The following is a 15,054-nucleotide window of genomic DNA, read 5'->3' on the forward strand; positions in this document are numbered from 1 at the left end:
TTTTTCTGCCTTGTTCTGGACTCTCTCAGTAGAGGAAATATCTATCCTCCATCTACCCTATTAACTCCTTTAATCGTGTTTCTGTCTCACCCACCAAGACCTCCCAATGCAGCCTTCGAAAACTTTGGCGCACATGTCCTCCCATGGCCAGTTATTTTGATGGTTGCACAATACGTTTCCCAATGACCTCATCACCTCCAACAACCACAATGTGCCTTCCCTTTAAGTGCAGGCTAGCTTTAAGTAATGCTGGAAAGTGACAATATTGGGCACCGTTAGCGTCGTTAGTGTTGGCTGCCCGCAAAAATTGTTATAATCAACAGATAGCACAAAGTCTGCATTGCATTGAACTGGCATGGGGTTATTGTGCATCACAATCCCGGAGCCTAGTTTTGGGGGCTATCCAATTTACTTTCCCTCAAGTTTTAACAATGAACACTAAACTTGCAAATGAAGAGTTAAGCAACATGGATCAGAGGTATGTAAACATCAACAGCAATTCAAGAGCTTCTTTGTGATGGGCATCAGTTTTCTTGGTCAGGAGGCAATGATGTTGCTCGTGAAGTTATAAATAGTAAACAGAGTAACTCTACGCACTTTTTGTTAGGGGCAGAATAATTAGGGGCAGAATATTGCCGTCGGCGTGCAGGGGTGGGCCCGACATGCCAATGCATAAAACGATGCGCGATGACGTCGGGCGTGTGTCCCAATGTCATCGGGCGTCAGTTTGATATTTCACTCGATGGGTGCGCGCCGGAGGCGGGTGCGCAGCCGCCTCCAGTGCGCACCCGAACTGTCAACAGCCTATTAAGGTCATTAAAAAAGTAATTAAACTAGTTTAGAACACTGCATGTCCAACCTTAAGGTTGGCAGAGCCCAGTCGGCCGTCGCATTTTTCAGGAAACCTCATCCACGGGCAGGATGAGGTTTCCTGAAGGTTTTATAAAATAAATAAATAAATTTTCCATACGTCACAAACATGTCCCAGCTCATGTGGCACTGTCACATGAGGGGACATGTTTAAATATATTTTTACTTCATTTATTGAATGGATTTTAAAACTTTTCAATCTCCCTGAGGCAGCCCGCCATAGGAAAAATTCTCACCATGAAATTTAAGGTAGACTGAGAACCATTAGTCATTTTTACAATAAAAAATGTATATGCTGCAATTACGAATGTCAGTCAGCATCTGTAAAGAAAGAAGACATTTCAAAGCTGAAGACAAAGATAAATAGTTGCATGGTAGTGCAGAACTTAAGTACTGCTTTAAAAAGAAACATACCGTTGAAGCTTTGTGTCTTGCACTTATCAAGACAGACACAAGGCGGCCAAATTTCTTAGGGAGCAACAATTTATACTGCATCGAAAAAGGGCGCTATTTAGTTGGCAAGTCAAATCTGACAATGACTCAACTAGAGTTGGCTTGCCAACCAATCAGCATGCTTTTTTCATGCATTATAAATTGTTGCTCCTTTTTTAATTTGGCATTCTTATGTCTGTCCTGATGAGTACAAGATGAGAAGCTTCAACAGTATGTCTCTTTTTTCAGCAATACAAAAATAAACATGTATTTTAGTAGGCTGGAAAAAAATACAGAAAAGGAGGAGATGAGATAGGGAGAATCAACAGATATGCCAACCGCAGAGTTCATTTGCATGTTGTTTAGGCTATCATTGAATAGAAAATTGTTAAATAATGTAAGATATCATCAGTGAGATGACGCAGAGACATTAAAACAGAAGAATGCAAATATTGCATGAGTCAAATAGGGTCAACCTAATATTGAATCAAAAAACGAAGTATGTTTAATCTGTAAGAGAGAAAAAGAGGGAAAAAGAAGATTGACAAGGACTCAGAGCTCTGACAGTGTTGTGCTCCAATAAATGATATCCTATCTCCTAATGACTTGCCACTTTAACTCCCTTCTCCCATTTCCGTTCAGACATCCCATCTTTGGTTTGCTATACTGTTCCAACGAAGCTTAAAATAAGGTTAGGAACAGTATCTCTGTTGGTCCATTCAGCAGCAGGAAGGATCCTCCACCACAGTGTATTACTTAAGGGGATGATCAATTACTTTCAAGTTAGTTGCTGATTGATTTCTGCAGGCTGTTGCTGCAATTGTAGAGGTGTTTAGCAGTATTTAGCATTCTTTAAACTTGCTGAAGTCTACAACAAATGGTGCAGCTTAATTGCAGATGACATTGAAGATTGCTGCAGAATGAAAGCACCATGACTATGGCCAGGATACTGGGCACTGACCTGCATGATACACTGCATACAGTCACACATCAGCTAGACTTTGAGGTAGCAGGTACCCTTTTGGCTGAGGTACATCTCAGAATTGACATGCAGCACCTACAAATTGACAGTGGTGTGATGTGTATTGAACTTCTTTGTCCTGGCTTCAAGGATTCTGCACAAACCACTTGGATGCAATAGTATGCATTCCCTTTGGACTACAGCATGATGGGAAGAAGGTGCAGAGGTGATACAGAGCCAGACAAGCTGCTGGAAGAGAGAGGAACCTGAGCAGTGCTCACAGAAGAGACAATATCCACTCAGGATGTTCAGGGAGCAATTTCCCAACCTGAATCTCAGCAATGAATAGTGTGTTGGATGCTTGCGTTTCACTAAGGACATCCTCACTAAAATCTGCCACCTGCTGCAGCCACAACTACAACCTCAAAGCAGGGCAAGAACAGCATTGCCACTGGCTGTGAAGGTGATCATGGCCACAAACGTTTATATCTGTTGGGTTGCTTACTGGCTGGAGCAGGTGATATTGTAACATCGTGCAGTTTATCGCCCAGTGTCAACTAAGGATGATCACTGAAGTTCTGTATTCCAAGAGAGCTGAACACATTTCATTCTCTCTTGCCAGAGACAAGCAGGCAGAGTGAGCACACAGCTTTGTGAGGATTGCAGGCCACCCCATGGTACAAAGTGCCACTGACTGCACACATCACTTCGTGGGTGCTGCATGTCAACTCTGAGATGTACCACAATCAAAAGAGATTCTGCTCCCTCAAAGTCCGGCTGGTGTGTGACTGTACACAGTGTATTATATGCAGGTCAGTGCCCAGTATTGGGGGCACAGTCATGATGCCTTCATTCTACAGCAATCTTCTATGTCATCTGCAATTAAGCCACCACACCAAACCAGTGTATGGCTACTGGGAGGCATAGGCCATCTTTCTGGTGACATGGTTCATGACTTGGATGCACAACCCAAAGACACATGGGCAGTATGCATACAATGAAAGCCATGCTGCTACTTGAAATGTGATAGAGCCGGAATTGTGGTGCTGTAACAACATTTCCACTGCCTGAACCACTCTGGAGGTGCCCTGTAGTACTTGGCAAAATGCAGGTCAAGATTTGTGGTGGTCACCTGCATGCTGCACAATTGCAGCATTACAAGGGCACAGCCCTTGCCAATAGCTAGACAATGACTAGTTGAGGAGGAAGAGGAAGAAGAAGGTGAAGAGGAGGTGGAAGCAAAAGGGTAGAGGCAACCAATACAGCTCCTTTCTGCCCAGGCTGTCTGTGACCACCTCATTTGACTGCTATACCAATGAACACAACTGTAATTCCGCATTCACCAACAGTCCCACAGCTTATCTCCCCTCTTTCACTGACCAATACGGTGTCTGCTTGGCCAAAATGCAAAAATAAAAGGTAACGCAAAATAAACATTCCAAAGCAAACCATGCCACATTGCATCTAAAAGTCAACTAATCACCCTTGTTTATTGTCATAGTGCCTATTTTCTAGTTGCTTGTCCTTGCCCTAGTGCTCCTATGCAGTGCTACCCCAGTGGCTGCAGCATGGTTATCGTCAGCTACTGAGTTTCAGTGAGGGGGATTGCAGATGGCCTTCTGGAACAACATTCAGCAGCCCTGACTTAGAAGTCCTGACTTCATACTATCCTATCTCAGCAGGGGTGGCAGCAATCTGGGGTGTCTGGCTGACAGGTAACAGCAAGGGCACAGGAGGGTGGACAAATATTGTTGCTGAGAGAGATAGGGCAGCGGGTTCAAGCTCCTGAGAGCTATTACCACTCCCTCAGGGCAATGGCTCAGCAATCCTAGCAATATATTGAAGGACAGCTCTGGACTGCTGTGATGCACTTCAATCCCTTTGAACACTTGCATCTGCAGCTGTCATGACAGCAATCTCAACTTGCACAAAGCAGTACGACCTTCCATGGTAGTAATTCAACCTTGCCTTACAAAAATTGAGCTTCCTTTGCAACACCTGAACATTTGCTAGCTTCTACTTAGGCTGCAATGGAAACTGTGACATCAGCCATCAGATGCTACATCATAAACAAAAACAGAATTACCTGGAAAAACTCAGCAGGTCTGGCAGCATCGGTGGAAAAGAAATCAGTTAACCTTTCGAGCCTTCACGGCCCTTCGGCAGAACTGAAGCATAGTTAGGAGAGGGGTGAAATATAAGCTGGTTTAAGGTGGGGGGGGCGGGGGGGGAGAGAGAAGTTGAGGGTGTGGTGATTGTGGAGATGAGCAAGCAGTGATAGGAGCAGATAATCAAAAGATGTCACAGACAAAAGGATCAAAGAGGTGTTGAAGGTGGTGATATTTGTCTAAGAAAAGTGCTAATTAAGAATGGAAGACAGGACACTCAAAGTACAGCTCTAGTGGGGGTGGGGTGGGGTGGAAAAGACGTAACAAGGTTTTAGTTTTAGATTTAAAAATAATGGAAATAGGTAGGGAAAAAAGAATCTATATAAATTATTGAAAAAAAAGGGGAGGGGGGAGAAACGGGGTGGGGATGGGGGGAGGGGGAGTTTAAGATCTAAAGTTGTTGAATTCAATATTCAGCCCGGAAGGCTGTAAAGTGCCTAGTCGGAAGATGAGGTGCTGTTCCTCCAGTTTGCGCTGGGCTTCACTGGAACAATGCAGCAAGCCAAGGACTGACATGTGGGCAAGAGAACAGGGTGGAGTGTTAAAATGGCAAGCGACAGGGAGGTTTGGGTCTTTCTTGCGGACAGACCGCAGGTGTTCTGCAAAACGGTCGCCCGGTTTGCGTTTGGTCTCGAGAGGCCAAACGCAAACCGGGCGACCGTTTTGCAGAACACCTGCGGTCTGTACGCAAGAAAGACCCAAACCTCCCTGTCGCTTGCCATTTTAACACTCCACCCTGTTCTCTTGCCCACATGTCTGTCCTTGGCTTGCTGCATTGTTCCAGTGAAGCCCAACGCAAACTGGAGGAACAGCACCTCATCTTCCGACTAGGCACTTTACAGCCTTCCGGGCTGAATATTGAATTCAACAACTTTAGATCTTAAACTCCCCCTCCCCCCATCCCCACCCCGTTTCTCACCCCCCCCCCCAACCTTTTTTTCAATAATTTATATAGATTCTTCTTTCCCCACCTATTTCCATTATTTTTAAATCTAAAACTAAAACCTTGTTAGTCTTTTCCACCCCACCCCACCCCCACTAGAGCTGTACTTTGAGTGTCCTGTCTTCCATTCTTAATTAGCACTTTTCTTAGACAAATATCACCACCTTCAACACCTCTTTGATCCTTTTGTCTGTGACATCTTTTGATTATCTGCTCCTATCACTGCTTGCTTATCTCCACAATCACCACACCCTCAACTTCTCTCTCCCCCCCCCGCCGCCCCCCACCTTAAACCAGCTTATATTTCACCCCTCTCCTAACTATGCTTCAGTTCTGCCGAAGGGCCATGAAGGCTCGAAAGGTTAAATGATTTCTTTTCCACCGATGCTGCCAGACCTGCTGAGTTTTTCCAGGTAATTCTGTTTTTGTTTTGGATTTCCAGCATCCGCAGTAGCTTTTAGCTTTTTGTTTTTATTAGATGCTACATCATGGTTGGGTCAACAAATGTACAAAATGAAGATGTGAGAAGCTAGATTAAGCAAAGGCTAAATCCTGTGGACACTAGCATACCTTTTGGAATTAGTTGTGCTAGAGTTGACCACCACCTCCACAATGGAAAGAATGGGCTCCAAGCTCTGCACAAAGCCCTGTGTCAATTTGGTGCCAGACTCCTCCATGCTTCTTCACATTGCACGAAGGCTTTCTGCCAGGCATGCCAATGCACCAGGCATTACAAGCCTCATTGAAATGCTCAGCTGAGTTCTCAGAACTCCTGAATGGCCTTGCTGGCACCTGCACCAACTTTGTTCCACTCGCTGGCTGAAGACCACTCATGTTTGGTATCTTACGATGTGCAGATCCCACCTCGAAGCTCACATCTAAAGGTTGTGGTGAAGGGAGGTGGAGTGAAATATCTGCAGTTTGAAATCAGAAGAGATTGTGGGATGAGGAGGAATTAGGATGGAAGGAGGAGAATTAGGTATGAGGGTACTGTCATCTTCGATTGTTTCAGAATCACTGCTGGCCACAAGCTCAGCAATGGCTGCTCCATTGATGGTGACTATTGTGTCCTCCATTTGGGTACAGGCATGCATTTGTGCCTCTCCCCTTCTGCTTAGTTGCTGCTGTCTCCAGCTATAGAGAGAGAGAGAGAGAGAGAGAGAGAGAGAGAGAGAGACAGAGGCCGGGATTGTCCCTGCCCGCTGGCATTGGTCGTGTTCGGTGGCACGAGTGGCAAAATGGCGAGAACGCCAAAAATTGGTTTCACGACTTCATGAAATCAGTTTGCAATCGTCCACTCAGCCCGCCGATGGCTGGCCACATTTGCCGCCATCGGACATCGGGAACTTCATTGTAATACATCTGCATATCATTATAATACCAGCCCGCCGGACTCATCCCCCGCCCCCACCGGATCGTCAACATATATAAGGCATGCACTTGGCAGACTGCACTTCACTTGGGATTTCAAGGTTTGTTTGCCTACCTTGTTTCGGTTGGCAATCGCAGTCATCAGCGCCAGGCTTCACAGAGAGCACTACATCACTTTTAGGGGGCTCACAGGTAGGTACGTACCTACCAGATCAGCCAGATGTGGGTGGCTTTTCAACAGCTGCAGGGCAAGGTCTTGCTTTGGGAAGGGGGAGAAGTGGCATCAGGCAAGGGAAGAGGCTGCAGGAAGAAGGCTGTACTGGGGAAGGAGGGTATCCCAGGTTGTGTATGGGGGCACATGTTGATCTGTGCAAGTGGCCTCAAGATGGTGAGGGAGGAGGAGACAGTCTCCAGAGGAGATGAAGCCAGATGGGCATGTGAGGGTATGTGTGTGAGAATGGGTGGCGATATCCCTTCAACTGGCAGTGAGTGAGATGCCAGTGAATGTGTGATGGGCTTGAGTGTGTAAGTTTAGAGTGATCCCTGGCTGCATGGATGAGATCATTCATCCTCTATCTACATTGGAAGGTCAACCGCTTTTGTGCAACATTGGCAGTGGTGATCAGTGCCATCGCCTACGAAGCTGGAGTAGTGATGGAGCTGCCCCTCCTGCAGCCAGAGTGGGGGTAGAGGACATCTCAGCGGGCCTCCACAGCATCCAAAAGGCACTCGAGGGCTGCAGTCTTCTTGTCTTTCAGGGCCATGTATTCTTGTTGCAGTCCTGGGCTGGAAGCACTGAGCATGGCGGTACTTTAATGTGGTGCCTGGTGTGATGAAGTGGCGAGGTGACGGTGTGGTAGTTGAATCAGAGCCCGCCCACCATTGAAACAGGAAGTTTCCCGGGAATGCATAATTAATGCAGTGGGTTTGGGACGATATAGCGTGAAAAGCCGCCACTGCGGCCAGCAGGTGAAACATTGTTTTACACTGTGCTTAGTGCAAATCTGGGATGATTCCGCCCAGAGAGAGAGAGAGAGAGAGAGACAGGGAGAGAAATGGGGGGTGATGGGGTGGGTGAAATGTGTCAGTGAGTGTGGTCCCTACTACTTGGGTGATTCGGCTGTCCTGGTTGAACAGTTGGGAGGTGTGTGAAAGCTGAGAGATGTGGGTTTCAAGCTTGTAGCAGTGTCAGAATTGTGTGATGATGAATGAGGTGAAGCTCATATTTGGTACAAGTCCTAATTGTTGGAGATTGTCAGTAGGTGAGTATCGGGGTTGTGCTGCATCGAGCAGTGTGAGAATAGTGGTTCAGTAGGTTGGATGTCACACAATTACAAAATCTTTACAGTGCAGTAGGAGGCCATTCGGCCCATTCAGTCTGCACTGACTCTCTGAAAGACCATTCTACCTAGTCCCACTCCCCTGCCTTAAACCTGAAACCTTGCATATTCTCTCTTTCCAGATAGCAATCCAATTCCCTTTTAAATATTTCAATTGAATCTGGCATTTAAAGATACGTTCACTGACCTTGACCCACACGTGTGGGGTCATTGCACTTTTTGTGACACTGCATTCAGGTCCTTGGCTCCAGACTCCTGCATTGATCACCATGACTATCTGGCCAACTGCCATTGCAAAGTTTGCCAGGCGGGTTTCCTGGTCTATCATGGATAAATTATATTATATCTCCTCCTCTTCACCTCCTCCGCCATAACCTCCAGCATTAGAGAACCTTGGAGCAGGTGCTCTTGCCTTCTTCACTATAATTGATTTTGTCCTGCTCAGATTCTCTTCCACAAACCACTCAGCAAGAATGCAGGCTTTGTTTAAGTAGTGCAGGCTAGCTTTAAATGGTGCCACCTCACATGAACCTGCACCTCAGCTTAGATGTGCTGCTATTCAGCAACTCATTTAGCTGGGCAAGAATCCTGCAAATTAGCAGGCAGCATGCCATCCAAAGCAAACTCTTTCGAGTTATCAACAGTCACAGATTGCAACTCTTTCGAGTACAATCACAGTTCTTGGTTTTCCGGGAGTGGGACATGAACCCACAACCCTCTGATTCAAAGGCGAGGGTGCTATGAACTGAGCCACAGCTGACACCTCATGCCATCCAAAGCAACAGGTACAGGTTAATTACACATTACAATCCCCATGCCTGTTTTCCAAGTCTGACAACTTTGCCTCCATTGTTTAATTAAAAGTGGCCATATTCAGTGCTCGGTTAGCTCTGAACATGAATACCTCCAGTGCTCATTTTAATTGTCTTTTTTTTTGCAAACAATACTACACTGTGAGGTATAAAGCTCATATCATTAGAAAACCTATCACTAAGTATGAGCAATGCTATATAGGAAATTCACTAGATGGCATTATAAGTGCAAATCATTATCTACTAAAGATCAAATGATTGCTGTCATTCTAGGCGATCTGGTAAAATATATACAACTTTAGCTAGGAAAAGTGTATCTACCTCAAGTTGCAAGAATTTAAGAATGATTCATTTTAGTTGCTATTGCTCCAAATGATATTTGAAATTTCATTATTAAGTAATACAAGGCTTTTGCTAAGAATTTTGTAGTTATCACCATACCATACATCAGAGGATGTGCCTTCCTCAAAGCGAATATTTCCCACGGTTTCCAGTTCAATTAACAGAAATAGAACACTCAAATTAAAAAATTCAGTTATTGGCGTTACTTCAGTCTGATACCTTGCTTCAGTTCTGTAAAAAAGACAGAATGGAATTTTATTTCAGTATGACAAAATTAATATTTGCATTTAATATGTTAACAGTAGAGACAACAAAATATTAGGTTAGCACATTATCTTATGTATTTTTGCATGTTCTCACACTGTTGAGAATACATGTTTCATGCCATTCTGTATTATTAAAATTTTGTGCTCGTGTGAATGCAACACGATAATGTTGCTGGGTTCATTCAACCACTAGGATTGCTGGATCAGAAAGCAGATGCAGAGATCATTGTCCCTTCAACTCAGATCCCAGAACTATTTATGTACTGTCACTTCCAATTAACCATGATTAATCACACAATCATTTGATTAAACTTAATTCTGAATCACACAGCTGCCATGACAGTTTCAAATCAATCCCATTGCCGTACTCCCCAAAATATTTATAAAATATGCTAATTGATCTACCAAACTGCTCACAGTGAGTCAAGTTTAAGTACAGTATTTCGGTAAAGTATGGTTAAGGCAGCAGGAGATAATTAAATTTGACCAACAAGTGAGATGGGAGGGTGGAGGAAGGATAAGGGAAGGGCAAGAAAGGGAGGGCAGTAGGTGTGGGTTGAAGACAGGTAGTGGGGATACAAGGAGAATGAGGCAGGAGTATACAAGGAAGACGGGGAGGTTAAATCTAATTAGCTAAGTGATGCTCAGTGAAATTAGGTTAGAAGATATAGTCAGGTGAGAAAGCTAGGTTCTAGTGAAAAGATATGCAATGGGAGGTGATGTTTGGCTGATTTTTGAACAATCCTGAGTGCACTAATAGCAACACTAACAACCATTTGAGATAATCAGCCAATCTTGTAACTTGACTCATTTACACTTGCTAGAAGCGACATACATTCATATGCAAAGACTGATTCTCTGCAAACAAAAGGAATATGTTCGAGTCTTGTGCCTTTTTAAAAATTATTCGGGGAGCATATGGTTCCCCATGGCTTTCTCCATGGCAACGGCCTGGCCAATCAGAGTTAAGTTGTCGGCCAATCAGCACTCATTTTTCCTGTTGTATAAATTGCTGTGATCATTTGAAATTCAGCATTCTTGCGTTTGTCTTGATGAGTACAAGATGAAACACTTCAGTGACATGCTCTGCACTTCTAAGCAGCTGTTTGTATACCATTTAATATTGGTTTAGTGCCAATTTGGACCAACAATACCATTCATGCATTAGAGTCAAAAGGGCACTGGATCAAGTGCCACTTCTGGACAATCTAGGGAATACTTCATGCAGTACTGAGGGAGTTTAATGCCATGTTCCTGATGAGCGCCCCTTTGTATGTTCAGGGGAATGCAAAATGATGCAATAGCACTCTTTAAAGAGAAGAAAGGAAGTTTTCCTCATCTGCTAGCCAACATTTACCTTTCAGGACAGATTAGGACATTAATATGACAATATTGCGCACAAATGGGCTGTCGTATTTGTTTACAAACAAGACTATTCTTCTAAATCAGCTCACTGACAATGCAGTACTTTGGGAAGGATATGAAGGGCGCTACATGCAAGTTGTTTCTTTCTGTAACAGATTTGGATAACATGCTGTTCTTATTGAAATGGCACAATGTCAAATTCATAACATTTCCTGCAAAAGTAAAAAGCATAAAGACTTACTTCATAAAGACATTATTTTAGAAATTAAGCAGCTTTGGTACTATAATGCAAGGCATATCACAAGCTAATTTACTCACTCATCCAGCCTGTTGTTCCAAAATATTAGTCTTTCTTTCAGAGCATCCAGTTTTTGACACATTTTCTGTTCTGCATTTAAATATTCTGTGCTGTTCTTTACTGAACTGCTACTGCTATGCATTCCTTCGATCCCGTCTTTATTCTTCAACCCATTCAGAACGGTCAATAGGGGATTTTGCCTTTTGCTCAAATGCAGTATTGTCAATTCAGATTCTAGCTGTTTCAAGAAAATTGGTTTGTTAACTATTATCACACCTATTGTCAAAATCTTTAATCTTAGTCATTTGTTTTGCAAGATTGCATTCTAAAAGGGTGAATGTGCTACTTTCATAAGTCATTGAAGACAGCTGGGTCTTATTGAGTATACCCTCAGAAAACACTCCAAACAATAGAGAATGTGGACCAATAATTTGTTTCAGAGCATTATCAGTATTAGGTCAATTACCAATTCGTTACCTACGACCGCTATGTCTGATGAATGCCAATAAAATATTCTGTGCTATAGAAAGACAGTATACAACTTCAACCAAAACAGTATACAACTTCAACCAAAACAGTGAACTTCTGGTCTACAGTCAACAAGAAACAATGTACAATACTTAAACAGCCAACATACTTGAAATATACAAAAGGTGAGAAATTGGTACTGTTTTTTTCCCCATTTTTCGGTGCCCCAAGAGACCTTAGAGTCCCAAAATGGTATTCATGGCATGCATGCACACTTTTGAGGTGACTTGCTCTGGATGCCATACAGTGAGGGATTTAACATGTACAGTGAATGACTACTGGAAGTATACAGAGCAGGCAGATAATGCTTTCACTCAGCATGCGATACTGACTTGGTGTCAATGGTGCTATTTTGGAGAGCAACGCTTCAACTCTCTCTAAACCTTACACAGCCAAATAAATGTTCAGCAAGCAGAAATAACCCCTCCTGCCACCAGCAATATTTAACAGGATCGTTAACCACTTAAAAGTTAATTTCTAGTTAATTTCTTCTAGCTGTTGCTATGATTCTACATATTTGTGCTTTACATATTTGTTTAAAGTTACAAAAGTCTACAGGGAGTGATGTGACAGGTGCTGAAAAAGTTTTTTGCTCACTTCAGGCTTCTGCACAATTCAGTTGCTCCTAGGCATGGATACACAAGTAGGCATTCCCCTTGGAATACAGCATGAATTGGAGAACGAGCAGAGTACACACAGAGCAGAGAACAGGGCCGCTGGACTAAATGGGGAGAGGAAAGCATTCTCAGCAGGAGACCATATCCACTCAGGGTGTTCAGGGAGCAATTCTCTGACATGGACTTCAACAAAGAAAAACACATGAGATATTTGTGCTCAGTAAGGACATCCTCAGTGACATCCACCAACATCTGGAGGCCATAACTGCAATCTCAAGGCAGGGCAAGGACTGCATTGCCAGTGACTGTGAAGTCACCATGGCAATCAACTTTTATGTGTCTGATTTTTAGGCTGGAGCTGGAGATGTTGCATCTTAAATTTTGCCATTCATTGTTGTGTAAGGGAGTCAATAAATTTTATTCTCCCTATCCATAGAGAAACAGGTGGAGCAAGCACATGGTTTCACTAGGATTTCAGGCATCCCTGTAGTTTAGGGTGCTATTGACCACATCAATTTGCAGGCATAGCATGTGTTACGATCCACAGCTGAGGTTACCCATAGACAAGCCTGATCCCAGAGTGGAACCCAGCTTGATGGATCCTAACTTTTATTTTTGTTTGTGTAGATACGTGGAGAGTAGCTACTGAACAGAGGTATAGGAGTCAGCTGATGAACTTTTAACAAAAGAATAAAACATTTATTCAACAAAAAAAGATGAACTATATTGCAATACTCCTTCACCCACAACTATACCTTTACAGATATATACAGATTTGTAAGGATAACACAAGTTACAAAAGCTATCTTATACTCTAATGTTCACAGTAAATACACGGTCAGAAACACACTTTGAAACCAAGTGACAGCTGCCACCTCAAACAGATTCTATGGATCTCTCCTCAACTCCCCCAGATACTTGTCACACCATGAGCCAACCAATTTCACTGAATTCCATCCTTCACACGAGGGATTCCAATCTCCACTCTCCAGGACCTTACCTTGGAATCTTCTCCCAAACAGACGTTTTCGCTCAGACACCTTCCACAAGGATTCACCTCCAGGATTTCAAACTCTCCTTCTGATGTTCCTCTTTCCTGGGTCACCACATGCATTCAAGCTGTCTTCCATGCACTCTCTCTCTCACCAACTCAGCCTTAACAGTACACCACTGCTTCACGTGCCCATAGCAAAGAATTACAGACCTTCAAGTTGTCTCTTTGAACCATCTTGCTTCTTGCAAGCTGTTCTCACTTTAAATCTGACGTTTGGAACTTTTCTCTCTGCCCCTTACTCTTAACTTCAGTCAACAGGGCCTTTTCCCAGATTCCTGTCCTTTCTTTAACTAGAAGGTCTTCTTTGGACTTTCTCTTCTTCCACTCCCCTGGGCTTTGGGGTTTTTCTTAGCTTGAGACTTGCTATCTGTCCCCTTTTAGGGTGCTTCTGCTTCACAGCTGCCTTCAAACCAACTGAATTCAAACAGCTTCCAAGACAAAACTGCTGTCTTTCTTGTGTGTGTGTCTGTGGGAGGAACCTGCCTATCTGGCCCACTGTTGCTGGGCAACAGCACTGTTCTTCCTACTCGTGTGTGTTTATTTTCACTTTATATGGGTCATAAACATCTCATTAGAAATGCAAGCAGCCTTTTAAAGGGAAACTAAAACTCCAATTGACCTTTCTTAACACACAGATACAGACATACAAATCAAACTTAAACTTTAAAGCTAAAACTCATTCCTAACACCCACAAATACAAGTATAACTTACTTAAGCTAACTCTATTTCCTAACACATGTCAACTCTGCCCTATACCAGAACCAAAACTTGGGCAGAGTGGAACAATCTTCAAGAGATACTAAAGTTTTTATCTGGCCTTGCAGGGAGAAATAAACCTCTGCTGGAGGGCTGGAAGTGACTTAGGCACTGTTCCTTCAATACTACCTATTTGCCAGAAGCGTGGCACAAAAAAGGATTTTGCAAGGCATATTTAAATTGCACTAGTTAGTTAAAGCAAAAGTACCTTTTCTTTAATTTGTTGTATTAGTTGCCTGTAAATTAACGTTGGATCTATGTTGATTTTAGTTTGTTACAATAAAAGTCTTAAAAAGTGAAATCTTGTCCTTCGGTCCTCTCTAGCAGTCACTGGAAAATTCATCTCCTTTTAAAAGCTGTCTCCAGGGGGATTGTTAAACCAGACAGCCTGGCTTTTATCATTGCAAAGTTTTGCAAAAGTGTTAAAGAGGTGGCAAGTTCTTGGTTATATCTCCAGGACCCCAGAAAAAAGTTGAAAATGACTAAAGAATTTTAATTATTAGTAACACAGAGTATGAGTATAGAAAAAGCATGGGCAGAATTTTCTGGCTGACGTGTGGATGGCGGAGCCCGCATGTCAGCGCTTAAAATGTCCCGACGTCAGCGCGCAGCATCGCAATATTTCAGTCAGCGGGCGCACACAGCAGCGGGACGCGCGCCCATTAATTAAAGGCCTCATTAAGGCCCTTAACTTGCCAATTGTCGGCGATTTTGAGGCGCCCGTGCGAACTTTGGCTTGGCGCAGGGACCCAATGGGCAGACGAGTAGGAGATTTTTTATTAAAACTCATGCACTGGCGGAATATGTGGACTCAGAGAACTCATGTTTTTCATGAAGTATTTAATGCAGAAAGTGTTTTAAACTTGCCTGTGTGATTGTTAGCAGTACACATCAATTTCCAAGAGCTTTTTGTGTACTTTGAAACCAGTC

General features: G+C 43.4%; 1 protein-coding gene across 5 annotated transcripts in view; it reads right to left on the minus strand.

Moving 5' to 3' along the window:
- lrrc9 (leucine rich repeat containing 9) overlaps nt 1-15,054 on the minus strand; it is a 197,358-nt gene that overhangs the window by 135,209 nt on the left and 47,095 nt on the right. For all 5 annotated transcript variants that reach the window (XR_013579440.1, XR_013579439.1, XM_078562277.1 and 2 more), the window contains exons 11-12: nt 11,189-11,406; nt 9,339-9,470 (exon numbers count right to left, since the gene is read on the minus strand). Coding sequence is in view for 3 of the 5 variants with exons in the window: in XM_078562277.1 (XP_078418403.1) it covers nt 9,339-9,470; nt 11,189-11,406 (350 nt within the window). In the remaining 2 variants the exon portion in view is untranslated. The remainder of the gene's footprint in view (nt 1-9,338; nt 9,471-11,188; nt 11,407-15,054) is intronic.

Source organism: Cetorhinus maximus, chromosome 18 (genome assembly GCF_964194155.1).
Source record: "Cetorhinus maximus chromosome 18, sCetMax3.hap1.1, whole genome shotgun sequence".
NCBI classification, from domain to species: Eukaryota; Metazoa; Chordata; class Chondrichthyes; order Lamniformes; family Cetorhinidae; genus Cetorhinus; species Cetorhinus maximus.